Source organism: Arvicola amphibius, chromosome 6 (assembly GCF_903992535.2).
Source record: "Arvicola amphibius chromosome 6, mArvAmp1.2, whole genome shotgun sequence".
In the NCBI taxonomy this organism is placed as follows: Eukaryota; Metazoa; Chordata; class Mammalia; order Rodentia; family Cricetidae; genus Arvicola; species Arvicola amphibius.
In genome coordinates this window covers 19433091-19458889 of record NC_052052.2, presented here as the reverse complement: position 1 = coordinate 19458889, position 25799 = coordinate 19433091, and the positions used below count along the sequence as shown (strand labels likewise).

The 25799-nt window shown below is 45.8% G+C and overlaps 1 protein-coding gene across 3 annotated transcripts in view; it reads left to right on the top strand.

Moving 5' to 3' along the window:
- Wasf2 (WASP family member 2) overlaps positions 1-25799 on the top strand; it is an 81274-nt gene extending 55475 nt beyond the window's left edge. For all 3 annotated transcript variants that reach the window (XM_038334731.1, XM_038334730.1, XM_038334729.1), the window contains exons 2-9: positions 2545-2717; positions 15088-15222; positions 15715-15868; positions 17403-17520; positions 18508-18638; positions 21411-21566; positions 23534-24042; positions 24353-25799. In XM_038334731.1, the coding sequence (XP_038190659.1) occupies positions 2588-2717; positions 15088-15222; positions 15715-15868; positions 17403-17520; positions 18508-18638; positions 21411-21566; positions 23534-24042; positions 24353-24510 (1491 nt within the window). In that variant the 5' untranslated portion in view covers positions 2545-2587 and the 3' untranslated portion in view covers positions 24511-25799. The remainder of the gene's footprint in view (positions 1-2544; positions 2718-15087; positions 15223-15714; positions 15869-17402; positions 17521-18507; positions 18639-21410; positions 21567-23533; positions 24043-24352) is intronic.

The following is a 25799-nucleotide window of genomic DNA, read 5'->3' as shown; positions in this document are numbered from 1 at the left end:
TAGAAAAATCATTGAAGCTACAGAGAAACCCTGCCTCAAAAAAAAAAGTTTAGCCAGGCAGTGGTGGCGCACGCCTTTAATCCCAGCACTCAGGTGGCAGAGGCAGGCGGATCTCTGTGAGTTCGAGACCAGCCCGGGCTACAAGAGCTAGTTCCAGGACAGGCTCTAAAGCTGCAGAGAAACCCTGTCTCGAATAACCAAAAAAAAAAAAAAAAAAGAACCATCATTTAAAAGAAATAGCAGACCTGCTTTTCTGATTGTTTGATGGATATTAACATACTTTTTCTCTTACTCTGTCCTTTTTATATTTACTTATTTACTTTTGTTTTTTCGAGACAAGTTTTCTCTCTATATCCATGGCTATCCTGGAACTCATCCTGACCTCAAATTCAGAGATCTGCCTGCCTCTGCCTCCTGAGTGCTGGGATTAAAGGTGTGCGCCACCACTGCATTAAGTGCTCTTAGCCACGGCACTACCACCTCTCTAGCCCCAGAAGTTGGTTCTTTGTAGTATGTGGATCGGATCCTGGGGTTGAATTTAGGCTGTCACGCTTGGCAGCACGTATTCACTCACTCAGCCATTGCACTGGCTCAGCTGTGTTTAACTCCCGCCTCCTTTCCTGTTCTAGATTCTTTTACCATGGTTTAGATTCATTAGTCAACATGTGTTAATAAGTGTAAGTGTGCATCTATCTTTGCATCTGATACCATTTGCTTTAAGTAAAAGATGGAAAGAGTTAAACTCTAAAGTCTGGAGTTTGGGTTAAAAACCTGGTGGGTCTTAATAGAGATATGGAATGAAGTCATTTCCTAAGACAGTGGACAAGTATTCAGGAAACACCTCTGCACCCCAAAGATAGGCACAGCTGCCACACAGTGACCGTTAGGGAGGTTCAAAGTTAGAAGCAAACAGCTGGTTCTTTTAGTCCCTAGGCTATTGCTGCTGGGACAGGAAATCTTGTTCCCCAGGCTGCTGGCTTCCTGTTTTATTTTTACTTGTAGAAGACCAGAATGTCCATAACAAGGAGCAAGCAGCCTGTTCCAGAGGGTCCCACTGCCTCTGTGTACTTGTTAGTTTGGGGTTTTTGTTTTGTTTGGGTGAAACAATATGTGGGTTTTCTTTTCATCTCTGCAGTAATTAGCTTGCTGTAAGCATTTTGTACTCACAAACAACTGTCTGGTGATGAGCTGGTGTTTTAGGATTTGAAGTGAGTAAACCTGACTCTTCCTTTTCCTCCTCTTCTTCTTAGGAATTTATGGTTGAGGAGTTTCTGTAGTTGCCTCTCTTTGTGCCTTTTCATTTGATGTGAATTTTCCATTTCCCCTTGCACAAAAACTGTTAAGACATTTTAGATTTCTTTATATTTTCCTAAGATATGAAAACAAGGCCTGTCTGCTGTGACTTGACTGCTCTGATCATAACCATTTTCTCCTTGAATTAGTAATGTAGGAATTTGGTAAATCTAAATAATAGCTCCATGTGAGCCTAAAGTGCTGGCCTGTCAGGTGGACACCTTGGGAAAGGGCTCGGCTACCAGGATGAGAAACAATAATGGGAAGGTTTCTGCATCTGTTCCAGACACACGCTGCAGGTCTTGGCCCAGGTGTATAGAATTTAGTAGAGGAGCATTGAGTGGAAGAGAGGGTCAGGGAGTCTTAAAACACAGACGGTTCAACATCCTGGTTGACATATTGAACGTTTAAATTTTTTCTTGATTTTCCTTCGTTCTGTCAATTTACAGACTGAACTTTGGTAGTATTCATAGATCCTGGCAGCCAGTATTTAGTTGTATGTGACCAGTCGTTATCCAGGAAGAGCTAGAGAAGTTACCTACAGAGGCTTATCTGTGGAATCACTGTTGGCAGCTGAATTAATTGTGGGGATTATCAGATGAAGGTGAGGAAGGATGCCTTTTTTTTTCTTTTTTAAAATTTTTCCTTGAGGAAAGGAACTCATGTAGTTCAGTCTGGCCTTGGAGACTCTATTTAGCTGAGAATGACTGAACTTTCATACTCCTGCTTCTTATGTGCACCGCCACATCTAGTTCAGGCCATGTTGGGGTTAGAGCTCAAACCTGGGGTCTCATGCGTGCTAGGTAAGTACCATGGTTGCATCCCTTGCCATAGGAGGATGTTTTTGAACTTTGTAACTGGTGGCCTAGAATCTGATCTGTATTGGTTGCGGATACCCCAAGGATAGCATCTGTACCACTCACTGTCTTGTACCTGCTATTTTCTGACCGAGCCTCTTTGTCTGGAGGGCTCCTATTGGTTAGAGCAGTAATTGCTACTTGAAGGTTTCCCTTGCCTCCATGACGTCACCAGTTCAGAATTTCTAAACTTATGGTAAGACTCTTTAGTAACCCTTGAAAAGAAGGTGAGATGCTTAAACTAGAAGGCAGACAGGAGAGTAAAGATTTAACAAACAACAGCAAAACTGTTTAGATCAGAACAATACTGAAAAGGGAAAGGAGAAGACTCAACATGGCCCAGTGTGCCTGAGATCTGTGGTTGAGTACTGTTTTCCTGTTATTTCTTTTTAAGGTTGTTTTTCATCATTGAGAACATTGCCTGAAGCAGGTCCACCATGCCGTTAGTAACCAGGAACATCGAGCCAAGGCACCTGTGCCGTCAGACGTTGCCTAGCGATACAAGCGAGCTGGAATGCAGGACCAACATCACCCTGGCAAATGTCATCCGACAGCTGGGCAGCCTGAGTGAGTGCCTTGGAGAGCCTGTGCTTTGCCCTCAGGGGTCGTTGGTGCTCTTTATTTAGCTTCCCTCTCCTCCATGTTCCTATTTCTCCCCAGCTGCCTTCCCTAGGAGATGTGAAAATACACCCCTGCTCTCTCCTCAAAGAAAGGCTCATTTCTGGTTATCTTCTTCCCCTCTACCGTCTCGTCATCTACCACCACCTTCTAGGTCCTACCTTCCCCTCCACCTGCTTCAAAAAGCATGTGAGAGAAGGGTGGCATGCAGGGGCTGCAGCAGAAATTGCAGATGAAGTGACAGAGCAGAAATTCTCCGTGTGCAGTGGGAGGTTGAGAGCAGCGTCTTGGGTCGAGGAATGCTTCTGTAATTAGACGATCTCTTCCGCGGAGCCCGACTTTGTTGAAGCCTCACACGTGCCAGTAGTCTGTCTACCCAGCACCCCACCGTGATCTTCCCAAAGGGAAGTAGTGCAAGCATGCACTCAGAGATTCTGGCTGACGTGTCTACCCTGGTACACATTTAATTGTGCTGCAAGCCCCCAGGTCCAAGATCAGGGTACAAATTGCTTCTGCAGTCTCTGGAGCATTAAGAGTTCTGCAAGCTGTGTGAACACACAGCGACACAAATGGTAGCTGGAGCCATTCTTCTCTAGGAGGAAGACAGGAATTAGCCCAGTCTGTTCAGAGTTGAGCTAAATCCATAGATAGATAGATAGATAGATAGATAGATAGATAGATAGATAGATAGATAGATAGATAGATAGAGGCTAAATTAACGAGACTACTTTGGGTGGGGTATTTGCATGTAGTTTGGATAATTCCATTCTGAATCAAGCTGACATTTCCTTGAAGCTGAGGTATGGAAAAGGCAGATGCTTGGACTAGCCCTGCATTGTCTAGTGCTATCCCAGCTCCCATAAGCACCTCTGTCGGAATGCCACTTTGGTGATCTTCTTTAGCAAATGCATTTCTTGCGAATTATTTCCAACACTCACTGCTCCTAGTGACAGCAAAGAAATATCAGAAAGCCTGGATTCCCCTGGATAGTGATATGCCCTACCTTTAAAGTAGGAACCCAAGGAGACACAGCTCTGTGACCAGATGATGTATGGAGTCTGAGACCCCTGAACCTTCAGCTAGCACAGGGCCTGTCTCAGTTGAGTTGACCCAAGGCTTAGTGAACCCTGGATGGGACATCATGGAGAAGGAACCTGTTGCCACTGCCTGCCTTACACAAAGACACCACCAGCAGCGCAGCAGCACTGCAGGAGTTCTGCAGCACAGGAAAGCTGCAGAGCCTCACTGCTTCCTTCCCCACAGGACCAAGATCAGCCACTCAGCACGAGTCCTGCCCCTTCTCAGTGTTTTCCAGCACTAGTGGAGGCTGTTTTGAACTTTCCCACTTGTGATTAAACCACTCCTATCTTGGAGGCTGATCTGAGGGCCAGGGTCAGCTTTTACCTAAGGAAACAATAGTTCATCACATTAGGATGCTAACTGACCCTTTATTCATCCATCGAACATGGATTGAATATATTTTATATGCTGGATATTGTGAAGATACAGAAACAAGAGGAGAAGGCCCCTGATTTCCAGGAGCTGAAAATCTACCAAAAGAGATAGGAAGAACTAAGTTTTGAGTGGACATGGAGAGAGCCTGAGAGGGGAAGTCATACTTGTTGATTACCTGTTTTATGCCAGTTCTCAGTGAAATGTTGAATAATTTCATTTAATATCACCAAATACTTGTACATGTCTAAGAAGTTATAGTCCCATTTTTCAGATGAACAAATGAAAGCTCAGAGACATGAAATAACTTTCCTGAAGAAAAGTCAGTAATTCTCAAAGTACTCATTTATTACTTATTTTGTATTTACTTATCTTAAAGGCTCAAACCCAGAGCCTTATGCATGCTAAGTAATGTTCTACCACAGAGTTACATCACCAGCCCTAAAAGTGAATATTTAAACTTAGCAAAGAGTTATTTGCTCTGTCACTAATTCTGATCCTACCAATTGTGTCCTGGTTCGGGATTTTGTTGACTTAGCCTAAAATATTTTAATTAAATTGAGTTAATTATTTAACTTATTTTTTGAGACAGGGTTACACTTTGTAGCTCAGACTAGCTTCAAATTTGTGATCCTCCTGCCTCAGCTCTGGAGTGCTAACATTATAGCTGCCATGTGAAGTCTCAGGTGAACTACTGCCCAAGCCTCCCTCTGGCCTCCTTTCTTTCAGTGTCTACTTAGATATGTTCTGTAACCAGCAGTGATATGCCTAAAACATACATCTCACTTTTTCCTTCTGTAATTCTGAACTTTGAAGTAGTTCAAGCTGGCTTAGAACTTACTGTGTAACCCAGGCTGGCCTTGAGCCTCCCAAATGCTGCCACCATTCCTGTTTCTAATTTGGAATTTTTTGTTTATTATTGAGATAAGGAAGATAATGTCTTCCTCAGCGGAGGAGGAGGGGATATAAGGTGCAATGTCAACTTCTCAAGCACTGGGAATCAGGTAGAAGGTATACAGCAGACTCAACAATGGGGAAAAAGTTTATAAACCCTCCCAGCACCCAGGCATTCTGACCTGTTGACAGTTGACATCGCATGGTTGTTCCTCATTGGCTAGGCATGATCAGGACCTCTTGAGAGCTCTGGGCAGTCTCTGGGTTTCTCCTTTTGATCTGATAGGCCTTAACTTCCTACATATCCACCCTTCTTATTTATTTATTTATTTATTTATTTATTTATTTATTTATTTATTTTGGTTTTTCGAGGCAGGGTTTCTCTGCAGCTTTTTTAGAGCCTGTCCTGGACCTAGCTCTTGTAGACCAGGCTGGCCTCGAACTCACAGAGATCCGCCTGCCTCTGCCTCCCGAGTGCTGGGATTAAAGGCGTGCACCACCACCGCCCGGCAACCCTTCTTATTTATTACATGGGTGCTCAGCAGGAGTCATAGTTCTTTGCTCAGGCCTTGTTGACCCTGTCTCAGGAAGGCTCAGTAACTAAACTGTGCCTCTCTTAGGTTGCCCTGCCAAACAAGCTCTTACCCTTCTTTAACTGCCATCCCTAGAAAAGCATACATTCCTGGAGAGCTGCCAGGATTAGGGGAATAGGCAGTAGCCATTTGAATTACAAATAACCAGGCATGTTGCTGGGTGGTGGTATCTCACGCCTTTAATCCCAGCATGCAGAAGGCAGAGGCAGGCGGATCTCTGTGAGTTCAAAGCCAGCCTGGTCTACAAGAGCTAGTTCCAGGACAGACACCAAAGCTACACAGAGTAACCCTGTCTCGAAAAACAAACAAATAAACAAAACACCAAAAAACTAAAACAAAACACAGACACACAGACACACAGACACACACACACACACACACACACACACACACACACACACCAGGTATGAATAACCTTCTGTAGAGGACTGCAAGAGAGCCATTAACACCTGAAAAGTCTCCTTAGTTTCTGTCCCCTGATGTTGGATCTGCATGAGACATTTAAAGAGAATAAGAATTAACAATAACACCCCACCAATAAATGCATATGTGAGCATCCAGGAAGGATCCAATAGCCTTTTTATATTATGCCAAACTTTTTTTAAATGAGGAATTATTTTTTAGTTATTATTTAATTATTATTAAAATAATCAATTTGTTTGGGGGGCAGTGAGAGCAAGAGAGGGGAGTATATACATTACCCATTCTGGGTTATTCCCTCCTTGGTGGAAGTGTGTTGATCCATGACTGGGTGTATATCTCTTACTGGGACCTGTTGTGACAGTCTGTATACATAAGCATACCCTCTCCCACAGGTTAGGGGGGTTGGCTGCTGCCATTGAAGGGAGATATCTCTCCATCTCACCAGGGGCAGGGGTGTGATCCTTGGCAGAGATGCCCAGTGCTTGTAAACTGGACTGAGTTCCCTGTCATCAAATCTAAAAGAATTCATATAGAAAAGGACCTCTGTTGAGGACAGATGAGGATCTCTCCTAGTCTTTGGCAAGATAGTCCTGGCCAATAGCTCCTTGGGAGCTCTGTTGGTCTCTCCACAGTGGCTTGTGCCTATGGATTGTAGGGTTTGCCAGTGGTGTGGGAAGTCTTCCAGGAACCCAGAAAGTTATTGAATTGTTGAGAGGCATAGGTAGGGCCATACATGTAGACACATAGACATATTAAAAATGTAATAATATTCTACTGAATATACATGTCATCTACCTGCTTATCTACCTACCTATCAGTCTGTTAATATATACTTAAATTGCTTAACCAAAGAAAGATACTAAAGAGTCAAAAATAAAAAGAGAAAAAGAATTTTGGGGAGATAACAGTTTTGACAACAATAGTCCCTAGATTTTTGGTTTCTTCTGTCCCACACCAGGTGGCTCTTCTGATATGAAATAGAAACTCTGAATTTTTCTTCTAACAACATATTGGGTTTAGAGAAGAAGAGAGCCATGCTCCAAATCTAAAGCCAGCTTTGATTTTTAATTGAGTCGGGACTACGACTTTTTTGAGAAGTAGAGCTATAGCTGTTTAGTGAGATCTAATATGTGACAGGTACCAGGGCTCAGTCCTCTGAGTGTTTGTTAGAATCTGAAAAGGCCAGGGTGGCATGAGGGATGGGAATGGAGGAGGGGGCTGCATGGGGCTGTATCTTTATTGGAAGTGCAGGGAGCCCTGATAAGATCTTGTTTTTTGGCAAGTGATTGTCAGTTTGATATTATATCCAAAATGATAGTATCTGATAAACCATTCAGTCCAGGAATGTCCAGAAGATTAGTCAGTCCTGTCCAGTTGATCTCTGAGAATGGTTTCCTAAAGAAGACGGGCAGCAGTCCGACTCAAGCATGTCACCAGTCAAGGGTTCTAGGGTCACCACCATTGTCCCATGAATCTGAACACTTTTCACTCCAGCTCTACAAATATATCATTTGATCTCCAAATCAGTTTCACAATTTCCTACAATACTAATCTGAAGGTCAAGAATAATTTTTTCTTTGTCTACATTTTCATTATAAACCTTACATTATTGAACTCTGGTTCTATGGTTTCTCGAAAGAGCATCTCTATAAATTGACCACTAAAGGGCCACGTGTGCTTTACCGTCTTACTTAGCCATTCTATTCTTTCGGTGTCTGGAAAATGAACCCAGGCAGGCAGATTGCAGGCATGCACCCCAAAGCATACGGCTTGATCCTCGTCGTCCAAAGGTGCCAGCACACGACTCAGGAGGCTGGCCTTTAGGCCACAACTCTGGTGTCAGATGAGAAGCCCAAGTGCCAGAAGCACCTAACTGAAGATCAGCCCCAGGAGCAGCACAAAGCTGTGGCTACTGCTGCAGCCACCTATCAGCTGCCGAGAGTCAAAGGGGATAGGAACTATGAGGACACACCAGAGCAGCCTTCTGCAGCCTCTCTCTGATGGCCAGGCCCAAGCTGCCCCCATTCATACTACCCACTGAAGTCCCAGCAGGCCCCGCAGAAGCAGCAGGAGCTTGGGATGGTTCCATTGGCTTCAGACCCCTGGGATGATTCAGGCCTCAGGCTCTGGGACCCAACTTTACCAGCAATATGCTGCTATTCTTGGACAGGCTGCTGAAACCCAAGGCCGGCCTGAGGCCTCCCTCCATGCACTACTGTGAGGTCTGCAGGGTCACAGACTTGTCAGGACCATCTGGAAGCACAGAGGCACTGGAAGAAGCAGCGGCTAAGATGATAGGCACACAGCCCAGCAGAGGTCCAAGAGGGGCTGAGAGCCTTCACTGTGGCCTGTGTGCTGTGGCCTGCTCCAGGGAGGATGCCTATGCTGCTCACATGTGGGAAGCCAGGCACCAGAAGGTCTTGCACACCAGGCTAGGGAAGCCTATTACCTCTGAGGCCACACCTAGGAGTGTCACCCACACCCATGGCTCAGACAGCACCCCTGAGACCTCAGGCCTGGCCAGCACCGGCCTCTGGGCCCTCATTTCTCATGCTGCGCTGCAGCTCACTTCTCCCTGCGGAGGTGAATGTGGCACTTCCACAGATAACAGGTCACTCTGTCCTGCGTGTCCGCATCCCTCTGAGGGGGACAGCAGGCAATCAACAGTGAACAGGGGTGGGAAATTGTATCAGACTTTTATATCTAGTGATAGTGGGGGACTTCTGTGGTTCTTTAGGCCACAGCTGCATGCCCACACTGTCTCCAAATGAGGGACAGTGTTCGGGAGCCAAGCCTTGCTTCTGCATCCTAGAGGTCAGCCCTTATTTGGAGACACCGAGTGAACCAAAACAGAAAAAAAATGTGCCTTCCTAACCGAATGGGCAGACAAAGATGACAGACAACACGAAAGAAGGGAAGGTTGGGGGTCCCAGTGCATACTTGCCAAAGGGACCTTTTTTGCCAAAACACACTGTCTTGGGGGCACTGCAGAGCTGCGAGTGAGGAAAGGAAGATGACTAGACCCTGTTCTGGGCAAAATAAAAATTACAGCTGGAATGAAAAAGGACTCTGACCAGGCGAGGTCAGACCTATGTTAGAAGTCCCTGTTTCGGGTGCCAGATGTTGCTGGGCCCTAACATCTTCCTTGGGAGAAGATGAGAAGGTGCAGAGTCAACTTCTCAGACACTGGGAGTCAGGTACAGCAGACTCGTTTATTTAACAATGGGGGAAACTTATAAACCCTCCCAGCAGCCAGGCGTTCTGATCCGGTGACAGCTGACATCACATGGTCGTCCTTCAGCGAGGCACGATCGGGATCTCTGACAGCGCAGGTCTTCAGGTTGTCCTTCATCTAGATGTGTAGCCAAGGATAACGTTATACTCTGGATTTTCTTGCCTTCACCTCCTAAGTGCCAAGACTGCAAGCAAACCACCGTGCCTAACCTAGCCTTGGAATTTTAAAAGAAAAGTTGTCCATTAGTATGTAAACAAAATTTTCCCTGCTCATTTTCATCCTCCTCCTCCTCTCTCCTGCTCTCCTACTACCACTAAACTGTATACATACATACATACATACATACATACATACATACATGAGCTGTATCCATACATAGCTCTTTTATTTTTACCTTTTTGATTTTGAGACAGGGTCTTGTTAAGTTGCCCAGGTTTACCTTGTCCTCCAAATAGGATAGTATGTAAATTCTTTGGCCTTGTGTAAAGGCTTCTTCAAGTCCTGTCTTTCTTTCCATTCTTCTGTATTCATCTCCCATTTTACAATATTCAATTAAAATTCTTTTTAAAGGAGATAGGGGAGGACCAATGAGATGACTCTATGGGTAAAGGTGGTTGCTGCCAAGACCTGAGACTAGTTCCTGGAACCCTTATGATAGGAGAGAACCAACTCAAAGGTTTTCCTGTGACCTCCACAGGCAAAAGTTCTCTGCCTTTGCCTCCTAGTGCTGGAATTAAAAGCGTGTGCCACCATGCCTGGCTTCTAGACCACATCCTTTGGTACTTCCACCCCGTTGTCATTGGTGTGGTATTGGTGGTCCCCATCCGAGTACTAGATGCTCTTGCTCTTACAAATAATAGTTTTAGCTCAGGGATGGCTGCACATGCTTATTACATACCTGCATTATTACACTCCCCATAATACAAATTATCTGTGTTTCTTTTACTAAATTACATTTTTTTACTAGAATGTCTTTTAATTGACTGGGTAGTGGTGGCACATGCCTTTAATGCCAGCACTTTAGAGGCAGAGACAGGTGGATCTCTGAGTTTGAGGCCAGCCTGGTCTACAGAGTGGGTTCCAGAACAAGCCCCAAAGCTACACAGAGAAACCCTGTCTTGAAAAAACAACAACTTCAACATCCTTAGTCATCAGAGAAATGCAAATCAAAACAACTCTGAGATTCCATCTTACACCTGTAAAAATGGCCAAGATCAAAAACACTGATGACAACTTATGCTGGAGAGGTTGTGGGGAAAAGGGAACACTTCTGCACTGCTGGTGGGAATGCAAGCCGGTACAACCCCTTTGGATGTCAGTGTGGCGATTTCTCAGAAAATTAGGAAACAACCTTCCTCAAGACCCAGTAATACCACTTTTGGGTATATATCCAAAGGATGCTCAATCGTGCCACAAGGGCATGTGCTCAACTATGTTCATAGCAGCTTTGTTTGTCATAGCCAGAACCTGGAAACAACCTAAATGCCCCTTGATCAAAGAATGGATAAGAAAAATGTGATACATTTACACAATGGAGTACTACACAGCAGAAAAAAAATAATGACATCTTGAAATTTGCAGGAAAATGGATGGAGCTAGAAAACATTTTAAGTGAGGAAACCCAGACCCAGAAAGACAATTATCACATGTACTCACTCATAGGTGGTTTTTAAACATAAAGCAAAAAAAGCCAGCCTACAAACCACAGTCCCAGAGAACCTAGACAACAATGGGGACACTAAGAGAGACTTACATAGATATAATCTACATGGGAAGTAGAAAGTATAAAAAGATAAGATCTCCTGAATAAATTGGGAGCATGGGGACCTTGGGGGAGGATTGAAGGGGAAAGGGGAGAGGCCAGGAGGGGAACAGAGAAAAATGTAGAGCTCAGTAAATATCAATAAAGTAAATAAACAAAAATAAAGAAAAAGCAAAAAAGTCTTGATTATTTTTTACAATTTCATGTATGTAAACAGTATATCTTGATCACATCGACTATGCCCCAGATTCCCCCTCCCACATGCCCCAGTAACTCCCAGCATATCCCACAGACCAGGTCAGACTCACGGGGATTCCTGCTGGCTTAGATAGTTGAACTCTTAAAAATCGTCTTATATCATTGGCTGAATGATATAAGGAAGAAGTTCATTGTAACAGTTTATTTAATCTTTCTAGTAACTTGGTGAGGAGAATATAATCACAGTCCCCAGCACACAGGTGAGACCAAATTTGAGAGGTTGTGACTTCCTACAAAGTACACAGGGGCTGGAGAGATGGCTTGGTTCTTAGGAGTGTTTGTTGCACCCAAATCTGGTGGTGTAGCCCTTTAATCCCAGCACCCTCAAAGCAGAGGCAAGTGAGTCTTTGTGAATTTGAGGCCAACCAAAGCTACACAAATAAAAGAACGAACAAAATAGAACACTTCTGGTTCTGGTTTTGGTTTTGTTTTTTGAGACAGAATTTCTCTGAACTCATTCTGTAAACCATGTTGGCTTTGAGCTCACAGAGATCCACCTGCCTCTGCCACCCGAGTGCTGGGGACTAAAGGTGTGCACTATCACCACCTAGCCTGCAGTTGCAGTTCTTACTGAGAACTAGAGTTGCTTCCCTGCACCCATGTGGTGGCTTACAACCTCCTGTAGCTCCAGTTCCAAGATAGCTGGTACCCTCATCTGGCCTCTGTGGGTACCCACAAGCCCATGTGCAATACTAACATGTAGAAACACATACACATGAATAAAAATAAATATTAAAGAGAAGTACACTGGCATAGGCCAGGTATAGTGGTGTGCACTAGTGATTGGTCGCTGAGGAAGAAAAGGATGAGCTCTTGGCAAGTTTGAGGCCAGCCTGGTCTGTTACGTGAATTTGAAACCAACCAGGGGAAAGCAGAGAGACACTGTCTAAAAATAAAATTCCGAGACATAACAATCCAGGTCTTCTGATTTGAAACCCACTACCCTTTCCATTTCTCAGAGTGTGATTCTGAGTCTGCCCAGGGCCTGACCTGATGTTACAGTGGGAAAGTCTTTACCTTACCTATCTTACTTGCTTTTTAAGAATGGGAAGAAGAGCACTGGGTTTGGTGCCACACACCTTTAATCTCAGCACCCAGGTAGCAGAGGCAGGCAGATCTCTGAGTTCAAGGCCAGCCTGGTCTACAGCGTGAGTTCTATGATAGCAAGGGTTGCACAGAGAAACCCTGTCTGCAGGTGGGTGGGTGGGAACAGGAAGAAGAGAACTGGGCACGCACCTTCAGTCCTACCACCGGTGTAGTGATGAGGAGCAGGCAGGCCTGCCTTTCGTCCCGCCCAGCTCCCGGCCGCCTGACTAGCTTATGCCCAAAAATAACAACACAAATAGTATTCATTTAAACACTGCTTGGTCCATTAGCTTCAGCCTCTTACTGGCTAACTCTCACATTTTGATTAACCCATATTTAGTAATGTGTGTAGCACCATGAGGGGTGGCTTACCGGGGAGATTCTAGCCTACGTCCACGTTGGGTCAGAGCTTCATTGCATCTGACTCACTTCCCGTCTTCCCAGCATTCTGTTCTGTCTACTCCACCCACCTATGTTCTAACCTATCAGGCCAAGCAGTTTTCTTTATTAATTAACCAATGAAATCAACAGATTGATAGAAGACCCTCCTCCATCACACTTGGAAAGCAGAGACAGGCAGATCTCTTGAGTTCAAAGGGACCTTGTACAATGGCTCTGCAGAGGAACAGCCTTCCTTGTGTTGTCCATGGATAATACACTAGATGAGAAACTGCTTAGTAGAACTTCAAACCAAGATAGGGCATCTCTCAGGCGCCTGAACTTACCCACTTCTGACACAGATGCAGAACTGCTTCTAGTGGTGAAAAGGCCATTTTCTGTTCTCTAACTCGGGCTTTCAAAGTTCTGCTCTACACAGCAAGTTCTGGGCTAGCCAGGGCTACGCAGTGAGACCCCCCATCTCAAAAAGAGGAAAAAAAGAATTGCCAATTTTGTATATTGAGGTCCTTTTTGAGATTTTACTTGATGTCCCCCTCTACTGAGGAACAGAAATTCTGAGTCCTCTCTTGGAGACAGAAAGACAGATTGACTTGTTTTTCCTTTTCTGCCAGAGCGGTTGAATTTTTGCTTTTGTTTTGTTTTGAGACAGGGTTTCACTATGTAGCCCCAGCTGGCCTTGAACTAACAGCAATCTTCCTTAGCTTCTCAAGTGCTCAGGTTACAGGTGTAAGCCACCATTGTTGGATATTTTTAAGGCTGGTCTATGCATAATGTTGTATATTTCTTTGCTTTTTTTTCCAAATATACTTTTCATTACTTGGTGGAGCAAGAACACTGCCATATCAACAACGGAGATCAAATAGGATCCTCTGTGTGCAGAGCAGAAATGCAGCTTGTTGGCCATTCTGAGTCCTTTGAGCGCAGGAATTTGCCTTTGTTGTTGCCGCATGGGACCGTGCAGTATACAGGGTTAGAAACTCCTCATCGGCTCGAATTCACCACCAGTTCCCCATGCCTTGTTCTCTGGGCTCCACTGGGAAGGCTGGCTGCAGTTCACCCTGAGGGTGTGGTTTTGGCCTTTCAGACTGAGTTAGCTTAATTCCCCCCTCAAATATGTACTGAGCTTAGAAGCTTAGAAAAAAGTGAGATCTTACTTTAAATAGGTCTCAGAATATCTTTAGGTTGGGCAGTCACTTATGTCCACCTTTGCTTTGTGAGTAAAAAAAAAAACCTGAGAGGATAATTTATCCATTGCTTCCTCTTTCCATCCTATTGAGAAAGGACCTCGTGGCTCGGAATAACAATATGGAGGTGGTGCCAAATTGCTATTTCTCCTTGCATTCAGGGTTGAAAGTACAGAACTCTTTCTTGTTTTAAAAAGCGAGACGTGGAAAAAGACCAGTGGTATGTTGTTTTTTAGGGAGGACCTGAACATTTCAGCTTTTCACTTGTTCCCTGGGGTGTAGATTTGAAGGATTGTAACCTAGAGCAAAGACTTTGAAAGTTGTGGGTTAGAAGACGTAAGGTGACCTTTGCACCCTTAGAAGCAGTTCTGCATTTCTGTGTGGGGTGCAGATCAGTTCGGGCTCCTTAGAGATACCCTCATCCTGGTTTTCAGTGGACTTTTGAAATCCTACTGAGGAAGTAATTTCTTATCTAGTATATTAATCATGGACACCTGGTAGCTCCTCTTTTTTTAAAAATATTTATTTATTATGTATACAATATTCCATCTGCGGGTATGCCTGCAGGCCAGAAGAGGGCACCAGTCCTCATTTCAGATGGTTGTGAACCACCATATGGTTGCTGGGAATTGAACTCAGGACCTTTGGAAGAGCAGGCAATTCTCTTAACCGCTGAGCCATCTCTCCAGCCCTTGGTAGCTCCTCTTAACTCTGCTCTCGAGCCATTTCACAAGGTGCTTTGCAGAATAGGAGGGGCTAAGAGCTGGGGACAAATGTTTGCATATACTGTCTGCTCTTCCAGGACTAATTTGTTGACATTATACCTTTTGATTTTGTTCAGCCTGCTTTGAAGTTCGTGCTTGTTCAGAATTTGCTAAGAAGGTTCTATTAGTTATGGACTATATACATGCAGACTGCCAAGGCCATGGCGAATGTCTCGCATGTGTGTTTGGTGGATGACACACTCTTTGGTCACTGGTTTGTGTTTCTGTCATTCCTATGCACTAGTGACTCTGTCTCTTTGCTCTTCTAGGTAAATATGCAGAGGACATTTTCGGAGAGCTTTGTACTCAGGCAAGTGCCTTTGCCTCCCGGGTAAACTCCCTTGCTGAGCGGGTTGACCGAGTACAAGTTAAAGTCACTCAGCTGGATCCCAAGGAAGAAGAAGGTAAGGAGGCTGAGCCAGAGCTGCAGGCTCTGCTGAGCAGTGTCTGAGAATTCTGCCCCTGGTTTGTTAAAACGCAAGGAGCGAAATCAGAGAGACTGGTGCAGTTCTGCTTTGAAGTGACATCAGCCTAGGTGGTGTAAAGATACCTTTTTAACTCTGCCACACTCCCTTTCTCCCATTCCCCAGTTCCCTTGTTCTCTTACTCCCTTTCCCTCTATACTGTTTGTTGCCTTAAAAGTACGTGGAGGATTTGTTCACCTAAAGCTAGGCCTACGAGATCTGGCCACATAGTAAACCTTTGTGTTGCTTCATTCTGTTCAGTCGTGAAATGGCTGGGCTGCTTACAGCCTGTGGGGCTTCCCCAGAGGGGGAGGGAAAAACCTGGCTGCAGATGGCTGCAGCCAAGAAACGCAGCCGCTGAGGCCCTCCGACTGCTGTGACTCAGGGTTGGCTCAGCCTGTCGTCCATTTTCTAATGCCTTCATCTTCTCAGTGTCGCTACAAGGAATCAACACTCGGAAGGCCTTCAGAAGCTCTACCACCCAAGACCAGAAGCTTTTTGACAGAAATTCTCTGCCAGTGCCTGTTTTAGAAACCTATAACAGCTGTGACTCTCCTCCACCTCTCAACAATCTAAGTCCTTACAGGTAATAGCTCTCCCTTGTCGGGGTGTCTGTGATTAAAAACCCTACATTGTCTAAGATATCTAAACAGAATGTTTATATCAGAGAATCTTACTAAGCTGACTGTCTACCCCAGTGGTGCTTATGGCAGCAAAGACAGAGCTCACTCGCTTGCTTTCTGAAAGTCATGCTGCATCTACTGTATATTGAAAGTTTGCCATAACAGTGCATGCTGCAGACTTTAATTTGGTAAAAGCTAGTCCATCTGGATTCCATCCAAGGAAGTTAGTTATTCCAGAAGCAAAAGGACTTGTTAGCAGGCAGTCCTGCAGCATGGATTCCCAAGGGCTACATTCTAGCAGGGCTTCTACTTACTGGGAAAACTGTAAATTCCCAGATGTTTGGGCAAGTTGGTGAAAGCAGCCTCAGATTGGCTGCTCTAGGCTAGAGAGGGCCTTCCAGAGCGTGGGGAGTAGGTGGCGTCCTTCCATGTAAGTGTCAGTCCTTCATTTTGTACACCCTTTAGATATTTTCTGCAAGGACCTACCTTGTTGTAGATAGACACAGGAAAAGGAAGGTAGCCTTAAAGATGGCTTTAAGTCCTCCCCTCTGGTGATTTGGTAATATCGTCATCATACACAGACCAACTAAACAGAAGTAAAAGGTGAATATTTATTTTGCTTGTATCCATAAATAAGTTTGAAACAGCTAAAAGTAATTACAGGTAGCTGGAGGTGGATGTTGTCTGTCAGACATGGGTACACTGCAAAACAGCGTGCGTGCGTGCGTGCGTGCGTGCGTGCGTGCGTGTGTGTGTGTGTGTGTGTGTGTGAGTGAGACCTCTGTGAGTCAACACTGGCCTCTTCAGAGAGCATCAGATAGGAACTTGGTAGCTTCTCACGCAGATAGAGAAGAGGCTCAGAGTATCTGCCCTTTGTTACTCTTTTTTAAAATATTTATTTATTTATTAGATACACAATATCCTGTCTACATGTATGCCTGCAGGCCAGAAGAGGGCACCAGGCCCCATTACAGATGGTTGTGAGCCACCATGTGGTTGCTGGGAATTGAATTCAGGACCTTTGGAAGGGCAGGCAATGCTCTTAACCTCTGAGCCATCTCTCCATCCCCCTGACTTGATTTTTTTAAAGATGTGTTTTATTTTTTAATTGTGTGTATGTATGTGGGAACTGAACTTGGTCCTCTGGAAGAGCAGCAAGCACCCTTAGCAGCTGCCCAGTATCCAGATATCTTTAGGGAGCTGTCTGTGACCCTGCAAATGATCGAAATAATCAGAGTTCCTGCTGCCCTAGCCTGTTCTCACTCTGACCATGCACATTCCTGTATGGGAATTGAAGGTACAGCAAAGGTCTGTGAGGAGTTGAGGGACACCATTCGGGGCCATTGAGAATCCATGCGGGAGAGAAGATATGCAATCAATGTGAATGGTTTCATGATTCTGTAGCATAAAAACTGCTAACTGGTTGGTGTTGGAATATTGGATTCGGGTGGGAGCTCATCTCTCTACTGACTGCTACTTGTCTTCGTTTCTACCCAGGGATGATGGGAAAGAGGCACTCAAATTCTACACCAACCCTTCCTACTTCTTTGATCTTTGGAAGGAGAAGATGCTGCAGGACACCAAGGATATCATGAAAGAGAAGAGAAAGCATAGGGTGAGGGGAAAGGGGCCTCTGTTCTACACATCAGTAGGCACGATTGTGGAGGGGGATGAAAAGGAAGCCAGTCTTATGTGAAGTAATTCCAAGTGGCTGCTTGCTTGGATGCCCGGTAAAACTCTTAAAAAAGAAAATGAATATGTCCACACCAAACACCACCAGGATAAGAAAGTATAAATCACACCAAAAATATGCTCGTTCCCCCGGTACTATTAACAATTGAATATATTTGAACTGAGTTTTAGAAATTGACTTTTCTATTCATCATTTTTTTTTCTTGCAATTTGCACCTGACTCTGCTGGACACTCTGCTAGCCTGGTCCCATCCCTGCCGGTTTTGCAGCTCATTTCTCAGTGACAAGCCTCAGGTTCTGCAATATTTGGTTTACAGCAGAAGATTAACCCCTTCACTACTGTGTGGGTGAAGCCAGGGGCTGCCTGGTTTGTAGAGATGCTTCTCTCTTTTTAGGCTCCTGGTGCTTTGTGACCTACCGGCACTGACCTCACAATCCCATTAGCATGGCTGTCAGCAGGCCCAAGAGAGTACTGGAGGCTAGTGCAGCTGCGGGAGCTGGAAAATCCTTCATTGGTTTTAGTTTTGTTTTTTAACTATTTCCTTCTGTCTGCCCTGGATCTCTAGAGCAGTCAATCCTCGTCCCTTGACTGACCTTTGTGGCAAGCAAATAACAAACAAGTGTTTACTAGAGTGCCTGAAGAGGTGGGGCCGCTACCGGGAGGTGGCTGGCCAGCCCTCCTTTCTGCTCGGGGTTCCTGTGTGAGAAACTGAGCAAATGTTTTGCCTGGGAAGTGGTTTGAATTAGACGGCCTCAGGTCACTGCAAACCTGGTAATTCTGTAAATTCTGCTGTTATCATGTGTTGTCTAGGCAAATCATCTCATGAGTGTGTCCACGGAGATGGGTAGAATTTTAATGAAGCCCTTTAGAAAGTGTTTTACAAAGGCTTTCTGTCCTTTTTCATTATAGAAAGAAAAGAAAGATAATCCGAATAGGGGGAATGTAAATCCACGCAAAATCAAGACACGTAAGGAAGAGTGGGAGAAAATGAAGATGGGACAAGAATTTGTCGAATCCAAAGAAAAACTGGGACCTTCTGGGTAGGTGATGGGTTTTCTGTTTTGTTTTGTTTTTGTTTTTTTCGAGACAGGTTTTCTCTGAGTAACAGCCCTGGCTGTCATGGAACTAGGTCTTGTAGACCAGGCTGGCCTCAAACTCACAGAGATCCGCCTGCCTTTACCTCCCGAGTGCTGAGATTAAAGGTGTGCGCCACCACGGCCTGGCATGATGCCTTCCACACCCTTTAAAACCCAGCTGTAGGTTTAGGCCAACACCACTCTAAGTTAACTACTCTTTTTAACTAGTCAAGTGCAGTAGTGAGAGGGGAGTGTACAGCAGGAGTCAGTCTCAACTGACTGTGAGCAGTCAATGGCAGTAACTCACTGCCTTTAGACCAGCCATGGCCGACTACTCAGAGTGGCCATCTGGTGATGAAATTCCTAAGTAAGGCAAGAGACCCGGAGATTTAGATGAGGTGACTGAAGTGGGCTGAAAAGGAGGCCCACACTTTGTGCTGTTATTCCTAAGGCCTCGGGGGAAGAGAGTCCTTTGCTTCCAGAGCACACAAGAAGGTTGTGCCGAAGAGTTGAGTACGGGGGTGGGGATGGGGGTGTAAGTAAGCTGTGCTCGTTACCAAAACAGATTTTCAGCCGGTTTTTGTCAGTCTTGGGAGAGAGGCTAGCCAAAGGGACTGAACGCAGACTTCAGAGTCAGTGCGGGAAAGGTTGCTGGGCTACTGTGAAGGCTGTATTTCTCTGTGGGAAGTGGGGAATATCGTCCTAACCCACTTCCCAATACCAAATCACACTGGAGGTTTAAAGGGGAGAATGGATTAAAGCTTGGTTTGATGCTTATCCTGATGTCTGACCCCTGTGACATTCAAAGCCAAGTCACCATGACTGCTTGGCATGAGTGTCACCCTGGCTTTTCCTCTAAAGTCATTGCATTCTGGCTGTCAAAGAACCATGCCAGCCCATACTGGGTGTTGGGGAATGATAAAAAGAAAGAGTTGAGTTGTTCTTGCTTTTAGGAATAACTCTACCATGAAAATCTTGACTTTTAAAAATCTTGACACTTGTGACACTTATTCTTCCTGGATTCAGAGATTTGTTTTATGAGCATGATGAAGACAGTGAGAGGAAAAATGACCTTTCTACAGAGAAATCGGCACTAAGGGTGCCTTCGCTGATCTCACTACCCAGTAAGAGGCCATTTTGTTCCCCAGTCCCACCCCATTGTGACAGTCACACGACATAGGATTACTGACTCTGAGGCCATAATGCCAACTGTCAAAAATGTGTGTCTCCCAATCTGGTGTAGGGAGCTAGTTCCAGGACAGCCAAGGCTGTGACAAAGAAACTGTCTCAAAGGACAAAACAAAAATATGTTTCCTTTTGAGACTTAGGTAGTAAGGATTGGGAGTGCTCTCCCCGCCCCCATTTTCCTATTATCCAAGAGGTTTAGAATTGGCTGTTTGGCCGCTCTGTAAGAACATGCTTGTGGGTGAAGTTGTCAAAGAAATGCGCCCAGGTTTGGAGGTTTTCACAGTAGAGCATCGTCTACCTTAATTCCATCCCCACAACTCTTCCTGGGACCTGTTGGATAAGCTCTGTAGAACTCGGCAGTGCTGGGAAGGAGAGGAAGAGAAGGCAGAGCGGCCAGCTTTGCTAACTGGTGCCCAGTGTACTTATGCTAATGCGCAGGCTTCTTGCTTGGTGTGTTCATGCTTGTATGGAGTTTTGATGTTTGTCCAGAGCCAACTCACCCAGGGCCCAGTGCTCAGAGAAATAGATTTTCATGCAGCTAGCTCTAGCACCCTGCTTAAGCAGCCACTCATCATGTGCTAGAGGATATGGCAGAGAAGCCACATGTGCTACCACATGGCAGCCTGCATTCATCTTTGATTTGATTTTGCAATCAAATGCGTGCTTAGCCTTTGAACTCCATGGACTTGCCTACTTCAGAATCAGGCTGCATGCCAGTCACGTGTTTGCAGCTAACCTCTGGAACTTGGCTTCATTCTTCACCTTAAGGTTTTGGGATTCAGGTTTAGCTGTACCTAATATTTGGGAGAGCATTTAAAAGAACTGCTGGGTTTGATTTATACACACACACACACACACACACACACACACATGTATACATGGAGAGATAGCGAGATAAAGAGATAAAGTCTCATTTGTTACCCTGGCTGGCATGGAACTTGGTGTGTCTACTGCCGCGCTGGCCTCATAATCACAGAGATCACCTGTCTTTGCCTCCCCAGTGCCGGGCCTAAAGTATAATTTTGGTGTAACAGGATATACATAGGGAATCTCCTTATTTTGTTCCTCCCTAATAACTTTTTGTTGTTGTTGTGTTATTGGGTTTTTTGTTTGTTTGTTTGTTTGTTTGAGACAGGGTTCCTCTGGCCTGGAACTCACTCTGTAGACCAGGCTTGTGCATGCACCACTACTGCCTGGCTCCTCCCTTAATAACTTTTGTGTTAAATGTTTTTATGTGATATCGTTTAGTAAGAAAAGAGAGAGCCAGGGACTGGAGAGATAGCTCAGTGGTTAAGAGCACTGACTGCTCTTCCAGAGGTCATGAGTTCAATTCCCAGCAACCACATGGTAGCTCACAACCATCTATAATGAAATCTGGTGCCCTCTTCTGGTGTGCAGGCAAAAAAAAGAAAAGAAAAGAAAAAACACTGTATACATAATAAATAAATCTAAAGAGGGTTACTCAGGCTCTATGTGTTTAAACACAGCTTGGTGCTTTGGATGGAAACAGACTCTAAACGATCACTCTGACATTGGTTATGTTATCAGATACTCATCCACCTTGGTCTACCAGAATGGCAGCATTGGCTCTGTTGAAAATGTGGATACAGGCAGCTACCCACCACCACCACAATCAGACTCCACCTCCTCACCTTCTCCTTCCTTCTCTGAAGACAACTTGCCTCCCCCACCAGCAGAATTCAGGTAAATGGCAGAACCTCTGCGTCCATCCTGGGTAGTAGAATACTCAAGAACAAAGTAAAGAGTTGAGAGTCTAGGCCAGGACCACCAGGGTGACCTGAGGCAAGTGTGTGTAAGATAATAGGAATATCATTTGTCAGCTGTTAGCAGTGTTGTTACCTCATGGACAGGAGGAATGACTTTTTTCTTTTTATTTATTTATTTTTTATTTTTTATTATTTCAAGACAAGGTTTCTCTTTGTAGCCCTGGTTGTTCTGGAACTCACTTTATAGACCAGGCTGGCCTCAAAGTCTCAAAGATCTGCCTGCTTCTGCCTCCCAAGTGCTGGGAGTAAAAGGCATGTGCCACTGCCCACACACACCAACTTTGATGAAATAGCAGGATGGGGGACCTAGTAGACCTTTGTCTCACTTCTGTCAGCCCAGCAGAATTCAAGGCTAGCCTGGACTACGTGTGAGTTCTAGGCCATCAGGACTGTATTGCAGGGGGAGGGGAACAGCCCGCTGGAAAGGGAGACACGACTAAGTGACTTGCAGTCTGTCCCTTCGCTTGTTTGTTTGCTGGTGTCTTTGGCCAATGTGCACAAAGGATTGCCCGTGGTGGCTACACGGGCCTGAGGGTTCTTTAGGCTCCTCTGTTCTCTTAGTTCCTTTTCTTCCCTATGCCTGGGAAGTAGGTCTGCAAAGGCGCTATTTTCCCCCTGGATTCTGCTTGATTCATGGCTGGATATGTTAAGGATCAGATGGAGACCTCAGACAGTGCTGGTCTCTTCCTCTTTTCCTGTTCTGGGCCCCTCACATCGCTAAAACCCAAGTCTTCTCCCTCCAAAGTCATAATTTTCTTTTTTTTTTTTTTAATTTATTTACTTATTATGTATACAATATTTTTTGTGTGTATGCCTGAAGGGCGCCAGACCTCATTACAGATGGTTGTGGGCCACCATGTGGTTGCTGGGAATTGAACTCAGGACCTTTGGAAGAGCAGGCAGTGCTCTTAACCGCTGAGCCATCTCTCCAGCCCCCAAAGTCATAATTTTCTTTCTGTTTTTTTTTTTTTTTTTTTTTCTTCCCTGAGACAGGGGTTCTCTGGGTAACAGCTCTGGCTGTCCTGGCTGTCCTCAGACTCAAAGGACAGAGATCCACCTGCCTCTGGGATTAAGGGCTCGAGTCAGCATTCCTGGTAGTGTGGTGATATGTGCTTTGATCTCAGTGTTCAGGAGGCAGTGTTCAGTTGGCCAGCCAGCCAGAGATAACATGCATAGTAAGACCCTGTTCCAAATAAACAAAATCCATAATTTTAATACATGGAAGGCCAAGACAGAAGATTGTCGTGTGTCTAGGCCAGCCTGGACTACATAATATCCTACCTCCATGTGGCCAGCTCCAAATAGATTTTTGCACCCACCAAATCCAATGAGTATTCAGAGCCTAAGAAACAACCCAGTAGACGGATAGGGCTTGAATTTTTTTGTTTGTTTTGGTTTTTCTAGATAAGGTTTCTCTGTGTAATCCTGGCTGTCCTGGAACTCATTCTGTAGTCCAGGCTGGCCTTGAATTCAGATTCTCTGTCCCCCAAGTGCATGGATTAAAGATGTGCACACCCACCACCCAGCTTTGAATTTTTGTTCTAGCTCTTTCCTGTATGTATTTAGGTCTAGCTCTAGGCTTAAACTGGCAACCACCCATGGGCCCCTCTCTCTAAGAGGGTTCAGAATAGAGCCATCTCCTGGAAAGCTAAGGCTAAAGGGACCTAAGAGATGTCTGTTGGTCCTACCAGCCAGGGCAGCCCTCTGATAATCTGCTTCAGTTTCTGGAAAGTTCTTTCCCCACAGTGCTGCTCGTTTCCTTATGTTTGAGCCACAGTGAAATGAGAGAGTCAGCTTAGGAGGGCCTGAGCTTATAGATAGGCTGCCTCTGGGCAGGTTGGTGTCGTGAGAATGATGGTGAGTCTTGTCTCCTTGGCCTTTTAGCTACCCTGCAGACAACCAAAGAGGATCTGTCTTGGCTGGACCCAAAAGAACCAGCGTGGTCAGCCCAAGCCATCCACCCCCAGCTCCTCCTCTGAGCTCTCCACCAGGCCCCAAACCTGGCTTTTCTCCACCACCTGCTCCTCCACCTCCACCTCCAATGGGTGTGCCGCCTCCACTACCACCTATAGGATTTGGGTCTCCTGGGACCCCTCCGCCACCATCACCTCCATCTTTTCCACCTCACCCTGATTTCGCGGCCCCTCCCCCTCCCCCTCCCCCACCAGCAACTGACTACCCAATGCCACCACCTCCCTTGTCCCAACCAGCTGGAGGTGCTCCTCCCCCTCCCCCTCCTCCTCCCCCTCCAGGGCCCCCACCTCTCCCCTTTAGTGGTGCTGATGACCAGCCTGCTGCACCACCACCACCTCTTTCTGATGCCACCAAGCCCAAGTCCTCTTTGCCTGCTGTGAGTGATGCGCGTAGTGACCTGCTTTCCGCCATCCGCCAAGGTAAATCCCTGTGGTGGGTCTGAGACGCGCACCCTTTCTGAAGCTGGATGGGGTACAGGATCTTTCCTGAACAGTTGAGCAATTGGGACCTTGGAGGTGGGGGTGGGGCTCTCTAAGATAGTAAGATTGAGAGTTCTTTCTACATATGTTGAACGTGAATTATTTTTAAGCTGGGATCCTGGAATTCCTTGAAATGAGCATGTTGAATGTGTTTACGTACATGCTTTTTCTTGGGGGAAAGATCCCCAGAAGAAAATGAATCACTGTCCCTGCAGGCTGTGATTTTTAACTCTGCTTCCTCTCCCACCAGGCTTTCAGCTTCGAAAGGTTGAAGAGCAGCGGGAACAAGAGAAGCGTGATGTGGTGGGCAATGATGTGGCCACCATCCTGTCACGTCGGATTGCTGTTGAGTACAGCGACTCGGAAGACGATTCCTCTGAATTTGATGAAGACGACTGGTCGGATTAACTTTCTGCCTGCTGCCCACATTCCTTTTTCTGTCCTTTCTACCTGCCTTCTTGATGTCATAACAGTCTCGTGGGGGAGCAAGGGAGGATGTAGAATTGCAAGGGCCAAAGTCTTCCCTGGAGCAACCAAAGATCTAACCAAGTGTTTCCTCCAAGTCCTCATGTACGTCTTCCCCTCTTCCTTGGCTGTGGACTCTTGAGGGTCCATAGCTGAGCTGATCCCTCTTCTCCTCAAGTGACTGTTAACTATTGAAAGGAAGGAAAACCCTACAGCATATCCCTTTGGTTGGGTTTCAACTGGAGATAGTGCCTTCTCCTAAGAACCCTTTTAGCCCATGGCCTTCCTCAGAACCCTTCCATTTGGCTACTTCAAATAATGCTGTCTCCTGGTCTTAAAGCAATAGGTACGGCCTGTGTGGATACACACGGTCCCTTTTCTATACCTGAGAGTATAGGACAGGCCACATGCTCTGGCAACCAGACTGTCATCCCTTCCCCCACCCGACACTCAGCCCTCTGCAGCAGGTAGGGCTGCTTCTGTTCAGCCCTGTCTGGATGCCTTTGTTCCAGAAGGCATCAGGCCCCTAAAGAATGTCTCGCTCCTTTGCCCAGAAGTGATGCCTTCCTGGAGGCTGGGCTGCTGCCTTCCTCCCATGCTCCTTAGTGAGCGTGTTCAGGCGTCCTTTGCATGCCCCTCCCTCACCCTATGTGCCTTTAGACTGCACAGCCCAGTTTTAACCTCTGATATTCATGACCAAACTAGCCCTGACGCACAGGGACCTGGGCCTCTGCTGACTGTCAGGAGCACCGCGGGACTGGAGGAGAAAGGAATACCTTGGCTCCTACCCTCAAGGTCACACAGATAGTGACAGAGCAGAGCCCAGGCTTCCTGTTTCCAAGTCACCTGTGTTTTCTGGGACCAAATAATGAGCACCTGCTGGAGTGTGGGCAAAGCAGCCCTGGCTCCATTCTACTCCAGACCTCCCGAATGCAGGGCTCGCAGTCTGTGCCAGCCCAGCTAGTACAACTTTGACACTCACAGCCTCTCTTGTAACCGTTTATTTCCCCCTTCTATCTCCAGCCAATCATGTGGCATAGGAGCTATGCTGGGGAACCAGAGTAGAGAGGAGGAGTGGGGTGGCCAGCCTTGGCAGGTGCTGCTGCTCCCTTCCCCTTTTGTTTCTCCAGTTTAAGCATAGGTACTGCCAGCTGTAGAAACTTCAGTCCCTCAGGCTGGCAGCCGCAGCAGGTACCTGCCTGGGGGTCCTGGCAGCCATGAAGGCTGAAAGG